Raw genomic sequence first — 12,474 nt, 5'->3', positions numbered from 1 at the left:
AAGATACATCATTTGATACAGAAATGGTTGTAAGTCTGCCAAGAAGTATCGGGAATTTGGGACCACATTCAGGAGGTTTCCTGCAATCAAGTGCTCCAGGAAGGCATTTTACTCACTCTGGTGATATAAAATTAATCATCCAGGAAAAAAGCCTGAAATGACTGCAAGAAAATGTAAGGAGAAAAACCAAACATAAAGAAACCTTATTCAAGAATAGTCATCACAATGACAGTAACTCTATAGATGAGCCAAGATGTTTGAAACACTTCCTTCCATATAGGGACAAAATGTCTAAAAACTACCTGGATGCAGAATTAAACCAACATACACAAAGATTGACAATTGAGTTGGAAATAATGCAAACAAAATCCCTGACTTTGGAGAAAGAAAAAATATCACCACAAAAACAGGTAGATTCACCTTCTGTCACTCTACATTCATCCTGTGAAACTGATTTTTCACTTCAAATGCTTGGTATTTGTACAACATGTATTGAAAACTGCATTAAGGAAAATATCCAGAAAGTCTTTTTTATACTTTTTATTTTGATTATCTAAATTGCTCCATCAATTTTCAAAGTATTTGCCATGTAAACAAGAAACTGTCTAAATCAGACATACAAATTGGAATATTAGACTAGGTAACCAAAAGAACAAGGACAAGCCTAAAGACAATTAGGATACAGACCTAAAAGGAACATAATGAACTCAGATTCTCTTTTTTGCAAATCCTTGTAATATTGGATATTTTAAAGACTTTTCCTTTCTATGGGCATTTTTTATTTTCTTAAAATACTGAAAACATAAGCTAAATTTGGGAAATTTCTAACAAAGGTACCTGATACAAATAATACTTTTATGGTAATCTGATACTTCATCTTTATTGATTTTACTAAAGTCATTACATTTTTGCATTTCAAAAGAAAATGAAACACAATTATGCTAATCATCTAAAATCAGTTTTCATAGGGCATTAATATACTATTTCTCTATTTATCCCACTAGTTATAAATTATAGGATTGAGTTTTAAACTTTGATCTTCTACTTTCAAGTTCAATGCTCCTCTTTTTGTATTTAGTTTTTCAAAATATATTTTTATTCACTATAGATATTTGCATAATTGGCTGGCTTTAGATGCTATTGTACTAGCACTGTTAATTCATTGAATTTTATTTTTGAGAAGGAGCATTGGCAGTCATTGAATCAAACACCATTGTCTTATCAATGAGGAAAGGTTAGGCTCAGGGATGTTAGATTGCCTGGCCAAGGTCTCTTGGCTTATCTATACCTTCACATGTCCGTCTTTTCATTATATTTTCACAATAATAGCTGAACATATAACACAGTGTATACAAACCCAAACACATTCAGTTAGAGTTAGATTTAAGTGCTTCTTGTAGTTATGTTAGCCTGGGCAAATCCATCGACCTTACCAGGCAACTGAGACTTGGAGCAGAGGGTGATCTGAATTTATGGAGGGAATTTCCTCACTTGTAGTTACTCATACTGATGAATTCATAGGTCCTGTCCAAAAATAATGAGAATAGTATTTGAATGACTCTCAAATTACAAAGCAATCTCATGTGATCTTCATTACTATTCCTATAAAAGGGTGTGGACAAATAATTGTGGACAAGGCAATAGAAGCTCAGGAAATATAAATGACTTTGCAAAATGGTCAATTGGATTACTTAATGTACAAATCTACAAAATGATAGCATTACACTAATATTATTTTTTCCTATTTTTTTTTCTTTTCTGAAAGATGGTGCTTCTGGAAATACACAGGGAATAGCATCAATTTTCCTTAATATAGCAGTCACAATATCTAAATCTCACTTTAATCGATTTCCTATGCTGTTAATCAAGTTTTTTTTTGTTTTTTTTTTTTGCTTTGTTTTATTGGTTTACTTTTTGAACTTGATAGTAAGAAATAAGAAATGAGAAATTGAGTGGGAAACAGCCATCATGGGTTTGGAAATAAACTTGATCTATATTTTCATTGTGAGAACATGAGAACATGGTGGAAAAGGGCAAGCATAAATCAGATATTGTATTTCAATCCTGTCTCCTTTTGAAAGGAGAGAGCTGAGAGATCTTGAAAGTAGAATGAGAAAACAAAATGAGATTGTAATTGAGCTGTCATTTTGAAATAGGAGTCCATGTTTCTACTTTCCAACAAAATTTATAAAACCATGACCATTATATATCCAAAATAAAAAGTGAAGATAATATAGAGGATTATATGTATTTCAAAATAAAATTGAAAAATTAAAGGTAATGTGGCATATTTGATAGGGAACTAGTTCAAGTCCCATCTCTGACATATGTAGACAATACTTGTCTTCTAGATTTTGATAACATTGGTAGGGGAAATTTTCTCTTCAGGTAGCTCCTTGTACTAGTACTTGTACGTAAGTAAGCATATAAGTATATATGTATAAAAGTGTGCATATTTACACATGCACACACGCGTGCACACACACATATATGCATTTACACACAAAGACACACAACAATAAAGTAAGAATGATACTAAGCTTTCCTTTTAGATGGAAGGGGAAAAGAAAATGGAAATATTGGAGAGAACAGATGGTGATAAGTTAAGTGAAAGAACAACAACTGGCAAAATTAATAAACAGTTTTCTATGGAGAGCTATCAAAATGGTAAAGATGAGGAAAATAAAATTCCTGGGGAAGAAAGACCAAAAATGAGCATCTCTTCTAAGGAAAATGTAACACCTGTGCACCATGTTTTAAAGAGGTAAGTTTGTCAACATATTTAACTGGAGAATTATTATTAAATATTATCATTTATGGTATATTCAGTTTGCTCTACAAATCTAGATTCAGATTCACTCTGCATCCACTTGTTTTTTGCCAAGAAAGAAATTAAGGTCACATGAATGCATATTATTCTATGGCTGTAAGTATATTTATACTATATTGTTATTATTATTATTATTGTTTTTGTTACATTAGTGTTTATTGAAAGAAGGTAGGTAGGCTTTGATGAGATCCAAAAAATAGCATAGAATGTAATATGCAGGTGGCAAGGAGCAAAGCAATTCAGTTTGGAAACTTTGAAGAGGTATAAATAATAAGTACCAATGAGACATGAAAATAATCTTACAGCTACTCCAAAAATTAAATGTGTTCTCTTACTCATTAGGAAGTTTCCCATCAGAAGAAATATTCAAGAATGAATTAATTTTTAAATGTTATCATGGGCCAAGCATTGGGGATACCAAGGCAGAGAACCTAGATTCTTAAGAAAGGGTTCACACTTTTAATTGCAGACATGCAAATCATTAAAAAGATCCAGTCACCCACCCACTACCATGTAAGATAAGCCTGAGGAGAGAAAAGGTATTGTCCTTTCAGGATGGCAGAATAAAAAAAGGGAATTGACAGAAATGTAAAGAGAAGTACTCACATAGTCCTTGTTGTATAAGTCCTTCTAGTGCTCATATGCCTTCTGGACAGGCTGAGGAAGAGCAAAAGGTAGATAACTTCTACCTGCTGCCCCATCTAGAAAAGTCTTAGGGGACCATAAGGTGATAGATGAGACACAGGAATATGGTAAAGAGGGTTCACAATTCATGTTGGGACTGTATTTACTAGACCACCTCTAAAATTCCAACTGATGAGAGTTGGAATGTGGAAGTGCTCTGGATTGACAGTTAGAAAGTAGAGAATGTTTTTTTAAAAGCCCAGATTTACTTGTATTAACTTGAAAACTAATTTAATAGATTTAAAAATAACTTTAACTAGCTCAATTAATTTCAAGACTAAAAATAAATAAATAAATTAATTAATTAATTAAATAAACATAAATTCAGGAAGACAACAATTTATAATTCTCTTTAAGAGTCACTGAAAAAGGCATCATTCCCTACCTCAATGGCAGTACTTACATATTGTGACTTCAGTTGCATGCAGACAGAAACATATTTACTGTTCTTTGATTAGTGGGACATAACCATATTAGACATATTAGTGAGAAACAGTAAAGCCATGGACAATTGAGAGAAAGTTTCCTTTTCTAAAAATTGTCATCTTTTACTTTTATATAAGCCTCTTTTCCCAAGATCTCACTCCTCAGCCATCTACTGAAACATTCTTCATCCCTACCTCAGTATTGCATGCAGTGTTCCACATTGATAATGCTCCACTTGACATATAAATAGGAAGTGGCACCCTCTCATCTCAAACCTGGACATTATAATTTCACAGTATTCAGTTGTGGTTATTTTATTGTCCTTAATAATTATATTATCGCAGTTATAATTTATATTGTTGTCCTGGTTGTCCTTACTTCATTTTGCATTAATTCATCTAAATATTCTCTTCCTCTTATGTAATTGTTATTTCTCACCATAGAAATGATGTTCTATTACATCAAGAAAGCCTAATTTTTTTTTTTTGCCATTCTTCAGTCAAGGATGCCTCAGCTACTTTATTTGCAGTTATCTGCTACTACAAAAAGTTGTTGCTGTGAATATTTTGGTTTTTAAAACTTTTCTTGACAGTGAGTAAAACTAACTCATTGGGGTATATGTTTAGCAGTTGGAGAGAGAAATAATGGTAAAGTACCAGAGAAATTAGTATTCTTTGGAGAAGTTTGCTGGAAAGGGAAGCAAAAGAGGGTAAGTTTCAAGTGAACATTCTATTTAAGTTCTGTGAAATTTGTGAATAAGATGCTGGAATAAATTGATGTCAAAAATGATTACAAAATGTGCTTTTCCACACTAAATTCCTTCTTTGATACCTTATCAGAGTGGGAAAATGAAGTTACTAAAAGTTACATGTACAGAGGAATAGGTAAGTTTGTGAAGTCATTCGAGTTGAATCAAAGAATAATCTTCCTACCATTGTGATTGTTAGTTGCTCACTGTTTTAACTAGAATGCACAATCTCTCTATCTCTCTGTCTCTGTGTCTCTCTTTCACACACAAACACACACACACACACACACACACACACATACATACACACACAGAGGAATGCATTAATTCTTTAGGCAGCCCATTCCTTTTTTAAATAAGTCTTAGTTGTTTGGAAGTTGGTTGCTTTTTGTGTTCTTTGTTTTTCATGTGTTGATCCCAAATTTGTTTATCTGTGCCTAGTCCTAGCTTTTAGAGGGTCAATTAAACATTATGTTTTATTGTACATTTGATCACAAATACTACTTCTCATCATGCCAGTTCTTCCTCTTCTCTTACTTATGGTAAACATCTGCAGCAAACATCATCAGTTGCCATTTTTTTCACCATCCTGATTTCTCCTCTGGAAATATTCTCAGTGCTAATTGTCTTTTCTAAAGTATATCACCCAGGAATGAATATCTTCATCAAACAGGTTCTGATCAGGGCATAGTATATGGAAAGAATCACTTCCCTCCTCCTGGATTCTATGAATACTTAGAATTCCACCTACAATCACATTAAGACTTTCTTTTGGTATTGTTGGCACATATCAAGCCTGCTTTGATAACTCCCTGATATTTTGCACACAAATTGTGTAATCGCAAGGATCTGCTTTTATGCGGCTGAAGTTTTCTTAGCCCAAATATAGGCAGGAAATGGGAACCATTGTAGGTGAAGAAAAGGTTGGTTAAGAAGCACATATTCCTAGACTAGAGAAGCACATATCTGACTAGAATGGGCCTTGTATTTTGAGGAGTGTGAGAAACTTTGTTGGATTAAGACTGTACGCCTGAAGATGAAGAAGCTTCACAGGTACACAGTGCAATTTAATGCACTACTAAAGAAGGGGACCATTAAAAGTTTCTGTTCTAGGGAATGATAAGATCAGCATCTTAGTTAAGGAAACTTAGTCTGGAAGTAAAATGTCACATATTTTAAAATAGAAAAAAATATGTCTCCCACTGTTTTCTTAGAAGTTTTCAATAAAGAATTATTTAAAGATCAACTTATGGTTGGTTTTTGCTTCTTGTTTTTGTTTTTTTTTTTTTTTTTGTTTTTTCCCTGCAATTCTTCATCTGGTATCCTACTCCATAGTCGTGATGAGAGCACCTTAAATAAGACAAATAAATCCTTATGCATTAAGGTAAACTAGTACTGGACAAACTCATAGAAAAATATTAGCAATGTGTGCTTTTTCTCATTGTAGAAGACTGTTGTCCTGATGTCCTTTGTTCTGCCAGTTGAATGTTCTTTCTAAGTATTCTTTTGGTATGGGACATGCACTGAAGGAATGACAGGAAAGCTAATTATTCCTGGCAAAGCTAGAGGGCCCAGACTTCCCTTAAATATGCTCATGCTACATTACTTGCCACTGTTTGGTGGTTGAAATTCTCCTTTTCTCAGTTATTATGAACCTGCCCCAGTGATAATACACTTTAATTGACTCATTGTGGTGACAGGGCACAGCAGAATTGACATGGGTCTATGAAAAGTATATCTTCACCATACATACCCAAGCATTAGTAATAATCCCAGTCTTGTAGTGAGAAGATTAAGGCTCAAGTCTTCAGTCTCCTAATGTTCTAGCATGGATTGAGAACTGGAAGGCAGTGCAGGGGTCATGTAGTCCAGGCTCCTAAGCGGTTTAGTCTCAGTCATACCAGTGAAAAAGAGGAAGAGTTGGGGTTTGAACTCCAGATTCAATTCACTTTCCACTGCACCACAAGGCCAATGTTAGCGGTAGACTCTAGGACATATCACACACACATTTGTAAAATAGGGATTGTTGTAAGGAAATTTCTTGTGCTATAGAAACATGAACTGTCATTATTCATCCAATGAATATATTATGTTTCTTGTGCATGAGTATTCTGCTTTTATTGCTTTTATTACAATAGCCTTCCCTATCTGGACTTAACAGTAGATATAGGGACAATGATGGGGGATATGGCTGGGTATATACTCTATTCAACTTACATTATTGTTAATGCAACAGTTGATTAAAATCACTGGAAAGAGAGAGAAGCCATTTTCTTCATCTACACTTTAACCATAATTTACTTCTTTCGAACTTAGTTTTCTCCCTCTAATTTGTAGGACATATCTTGTTATTTTTTAAACATCTAGAAAGAGCCAGTCATTTTTTCACAGCATTTGTGTCTTTAAAGTTTATAATTTTATATAATCACATTTAAGCTTCATACTCGAGTATTAAAGAGAATTTGTGGATAGTGTTATCAGCAGGAGTACTTTCTCTAGAGGGGAATATCATGGTTTTCTGAGTAGTTTCCACATGCTTTATTCCACAAGGTGTCCACTAATATCCTGGTATAACTTGTTTAAAAAGCATTAGTTACATAAAATGTGAAGAGCCTTATGCTAGGCTCTGGGAAAAACAAAACGGTGAATGAGATTAATATCTGACCTCTATATTTCAATATAATAAAAAGAAGCCAAGGTACATATAATTTGAATGACCAACATATGATTATATTGATTACCATGCTTAATATTTTATAAAACTTAGAATAGAGTACAAGGTACTAGGCATAGTATTTTTGGAAGAATCATTTTATACTGACAGTCATAGTTTTCTGCTCATATTCTTGTCCTTTTAGAATCTTGATGACAAGCAGTTTGGGACAAACAATTGACTAAATAATTCATTAGTATTCTATTGCAAGTTAAGATTTTCTGACTCACCTTTATTTTGAGAGTATTCTCAACTAGTTATTAATTTTTAAATCAATTTAAATAAATTAATTTAATAAATTTAATAATAAATTTTAATAAAACATTCAGATGTTAATTCAGAATTTTTTTATTTCTTTTAAAAACTTTTTGACAGAAGGAACAATAGAGGTATAGAAATATGATGGAATAATATTATAATGACAACAATATGGTAAAGACAATTTTGAAATAATTAGGAACTCATCACTCTTGCCACCATAATGAGCCACCATAATTTCAGATGACAAATGATGAAACGTGCTACTCACCTAGATAGCTAAGGGATTCAAAGTATAGAAGGAGACAGATTTCTTTTTGGGGGGACACAGACAATGCAAAAATTTGTCGTTTTACTATGAATATTTGTAATGGATTATTTGTTATTCCCAGTTGTAAAGGGTTCCGATAGAAGGGTGAAAAAGTAGATTTTGAGCAATTAAAATATAAACATTTTTTAAAAAAAATTTACAAAGCACATCAAAAATACTTTTCAAGAGGCAAAAATAGGCATTTATTAAAAATTATGGCTATAAGATTAAATAGAAACATGAAAAATCATATGATTTTGAAATAAAAATGTATTGAAAATCAAATAATTACAATGACACACTTTTATTTATATTTATAGTAAAGTAAATTATTTGTCTTTTAGGCATGCCAAGAGAACATTCAATGAAAATAATAAGGTATTGTAAAAACTGCTAAAATAGATCTTAATTTAGAAAATGATACTATTTTCAATGAACAAATAGGATCCCTCTTCTGCATTTTGAAGCACAGGAATATTTAATCATAAAAAGGATATGTTTGGAAACAATCTTTAAGTGAACGTGTCCATTGTGAATGCCAGAAAACTAATTATATTTCTGGCTTTTCTTTCATTTCCCCCATAGATAAAATGAAGATTATTTGCTATCTGTAAGAGATATCTGGAAGGGTCCATAAGAGAGGCCAGGCAAGCACAGTTAGGATATAACCCAGGCCTATGGCCTGGAGATGCCCTGACATGAATGGCTATGGCTACATAGGGACTACCTTCCTGGGTGGCATGTCCCGCCTCTGCGGGAACCCTGAACACTCTAAAATTGCATCAGGAATGGGAAGTTTCTCCATCTCTGACTGGCTGTGCCTATGACCTCAGGGATCTGATATAGGCTCAATGGGGGAGGAACCCAACCCTTTTCAACTGGAGCTCTGCCAAGCAGAAGGAGCTAAGAGAGTGCAGGAAGTCTTAGAGTAGGATGTAAACCATGTGAGTAAAGTTCTTAAGCTTGCCTGAATAAACTCCCGGGTGCTCTGTTGTACCTCCACTGCATCCATGTGAGATAGCAGACAGAGGATTTCTGAAGGCTTCAGGAAGAGCTAAGCTTGATATTAATGTTTACCAGAGATTTCTCTGACAGCCTGGGAATTAGGAGAGACTAGCAATAGCAAATGCAATTATAGCATGTTGCAGATATCGTGACTAATTTGTGTAACTCCTCATGAGATTGCTAAATCAGCTTCTAGGTAGAGATGTGGCTTAGTGAATAATCAAGATCACCTGAATTTGAATCTGTTCCTGGGCTCTTCAGTAACTATATAATTATGGACAAATCACCTAACCTCTATTATAGCCTGTTTACTCATTTGTAAAATAATTATGTGTAGTGCTTTTCTCAAGAAATTTTTGTGAGGATAGCTGCTGTGAAAAGCTATAGACATATAGAAAAACTATAGAAATGTTAGCCATTGCTATCGTTTTCAAGTTTGTTTTACAATAATTTTACATAAACTTATTACCTTAACTTTATGTCTTCTATAGGATAAAGGAGAGATGTCTGCAGATACTCTTGATGACATCACTGAATCACTTGAAACAGATACAGTGAATTCTAATTTACCTCCCTCAATTTATACCAAGGGTAAGAATTGTTTTAAATTTTCTAATGGAATACCGGTGTTAAACAGAAACTAAGTCTGCACTTATATCCAAGAAGATAACACGAGTTCTATTCCACTGACCCATAGTAGAGTAGAGGTAACTTTGTGTTCTCTGGGAGGCTCTGGCATTGGCGTCTAATGTGTAATGTCTGGCAGAGTTTGCCAAGCTAAAAAGGATCATTTTGGCTTCAGGGTGATGATTTTTCAGCTACAGAAGTTCTCATAGAGGAGTTATTATGTGTTTCAGTGCCAAAAGAATTATGTACCTACTGTGTGCCAAATACACAAATTTTAGAAAAACAAAATCCTTGTCCTCAGAGAGTGTGCAATGTACTAGGCAGAAAGAGCTTACATAAATAACTCTAATGGGAAAAATAAACAAATAATATATACTAACAAGTAAATAAAAAGTATAGTCATAATTATATGTGAGGTATAAAGTGGGAAAGAATGTCAGCTAGCAAGAATAAAAACAACTTTCTGAAGGTTTTAAAAATGAATATGAATTCATTAGGTCGTGGGAGTCCAGGAGAACTGGAATGAAAATCTCAAACATGGAAACTGTGAGCAAGGAGAAACGAAAATAACACTGAAAATCCAGTTTTACAAGACAGTATATAGCAAAAAGAAGTAAATATGAAAAGATAGGTATTAGGAATGTAGGACGATTAGTTTTGTGTGTATAAACAAATCACTTAATATTGGAGCTTCATTTTCTTAATCTGTAAAAGACTAACTTCACAGGATAATTTCAGAGAAATTATTTTGAAACCTATATGTGCTATATTATTTAATGTTTATTATACATACTGAATGCCAGCATACAGTATATGAATTTTACCTTGTTGATAATAGAAAAGCATTGAAGAAATTGACATTAGGTGATTAAAGTGATCTCGTTCATGGAAACAATGGGTAAAATAGTAGAATCTTTCTCTACGTGACCAAAAGTCGTAAGAATGTTACAGATTTTCTGCCTAGTTTTTATAATTCTTCTATCAGCATGTCATACAGGATATTGCACTAGACATGTTATCATGAATATTTAAGTACAAATTCTGCCTTATCTACCTATTAACTGTGAATCGCACCAAGTTCTCTAGCTTGTCTGTGATGGTTTCTTCTTTTGCTTTAAATCTTGCATCTCATGGAAGTGGATATCTTCAACAGCGAAAATAGCTAATCCAATTCCAATTGATCAGTGATGGACAGAATCAGCTACACACAGAAAAGGAACACTGGGAAATGATTGTAAACTATTAGCATTTTTTTTTCTTTTTCTCCCCAGATTATTTTACCTTCCGAATCCAATTCTTCCTTTGCAACAATAACAACAAAATTCAGTTCTGAACATATATATATATATATATATATATATATATATATATATATATATATGTTGTACCTAGGATATACTATAACATATTTAATATGTATTGGAATGCCTGCCATCTAGGGGAGGGGGTGGAGGGAAGGAGGGGAAAAATTTGGAACAGAAGGGAGTACAAGGGATAATGTTGTAAAAAATTACCTATGCATATGTACTGTAAAAAAGTTATAATTATAAAATTAATTTTTAAAATGACAAAAAATATTGCATATTAGATTTCCCCTACTGTCAATGTCAACTTCGGTACACATTACAAGCAGAGCCCAGAACAACATTGTTCTCCCCTACATCCTTGCTGTTTTAGTTCTGTTGAACAGTGAATCATATGAAGAATTGAATGTTGCCATGGAAAACCCAATAAACAAGTCTGTTAAATCTGGAACTTGATATGACCCATTTTTCTAATTCTGGATTTGGTCTAAATTTTTAAAAAATTTTCTTCTGGTGTTTCAGTTAAATGTTGGTTAAAGTTACCAGAACTCTGGCTAAGGAATAAATGAGGGAAGGATTTTACTGTATATGAATGATTTATATTATAAACTTCTAAAGGACAAGCAGTGTTTACATGTAACTATTTGAGGTAAAACACATTTATGATATTTTAAAAGTAATTTAGCATATTTTAATTCATAATCATAAATTACAATTTAATTATATAATGTATTTTATTCATCTTATTGTTGCCATTCACAGTATACATCAGGAAGTTTAATTTTCCCACATATTTTCTTATATAAAGAGGAATCCTGAGGTTTCAAATAGTGTTTTTTTTTAAATAAAATAATGTGTAACCTAAGAGATTCTGTTTAGCTGTCTACAATAACCCAAAGGAGGTTACTTTAAATTCAGTTTAAATTTATTGACAAAATGATATTTTGATATAATCTTAGGATACATATGTGGAGACTGTTTTATCAGTGCCAAAGAATCTGCATTCTAAATATTCTCCTACTGCCCCACAGATTTTAAAATCCTAATATGTTTCTTTACTTGTGTTTTTCTCTATACAGATTCAGATTACATTTGGGAAAAAAAGAAAGTACTTCCTATATATGAACCAGCAGTAGAATTTAAAAATTCAAAATGGACCCAAGTCAGAAGAAAAGTTAAGCTTTTAGAAAAGATGATTATTGGACTACGGGAAGAATTGTCAGAGAGAATGGAAACTAAATACCAGTTAAAGAATCGAAAAGCAGAATGTGATAGAAAACTCTATAGAAGCAGGTATGGATGGCATAAGTTTAAATCAAGGTTTGAAAGCATTACACTTACAATGAAACATTGTGACAGAAAATTTGAGGTTAAGAAATGAAAAATGAAAATTCTTTAAAATAATGTAATGAGCCCTACAATGAATCCCTTTAACTTAATGTGGTATAATCCATCTTCCTGTTTGGAATACTTTCCAATAGGTTTCCACCCTTATTTCATCATGTTATTTTTGAAGCACAGATTGCCCCTAATCAACATATATTTAACAAGTATCTTGTGTGCACCAAG

General features: G+C 32.9%; 1 protein-coding gene and 1 long non-coding RNA gene across 2 annotated transcripts in view; both read left to right on the top strand.

Moving 5' to 3' along the window:
- LOC141543990 (uncharacterized) overlaps positions 1 to 3,206 on the top strand; it is a 74,709-nt gene extending 71,503 nt beyond the window's left edge. The window contains exons 14-15 of the mRNA XM_074269639.1: positions 2,553 to 2,764; positions 3,173 to 3,206. Coding sequence (XP_074125740.1) covers positions 2,553 to 2,764; positions 3,173 to 3,206 — 246 coding nt within the window. The remainder of the gene's footprint in view (positions 1 to 2,552; positions 2,765 to 3,172) is intronic.
- Positions 3,207 to 7,709: 4,503 nt separating this feature from the next.
- On the top strand, positions 7,710 to 12,192 carry LOC141543057 (uncharacterized). The gene is made up of 3 exons (XR_012482312.1): positions 7,710 to 8,347; positions 9,466 to 9,565; positions 11,985 to 12,192. It is a non-coding gene; the product is annotated as an uncharacterized LOC141543057 (long non-coding RNA).
- The last annotated feature ends 282 nt before the right edge of the window (positions 12,193 to 12,474 follow it).

This window comes from Sminthopsis crassicaudata, chromosome 5 (genome assembly GCF_048593235.1).
Source record: "Sminthopsis crassicaudata isolate SCR6 chromosome 5, ASM4859323v1, whole genome shotgun sequence".
Taxonomy (NCBI): Eukaryota; Metazoa; Chordata; class Mammalia; order Dasyuromorphia; family Dasyuridae; genus Sminthopsis; species Sminthopsis crassicaudata.
The sequence above is the reverse complement of the archived record's forward strand: the minus strand, read 5'-3'. Positions and strand labels throughout refer to the sequence as shown.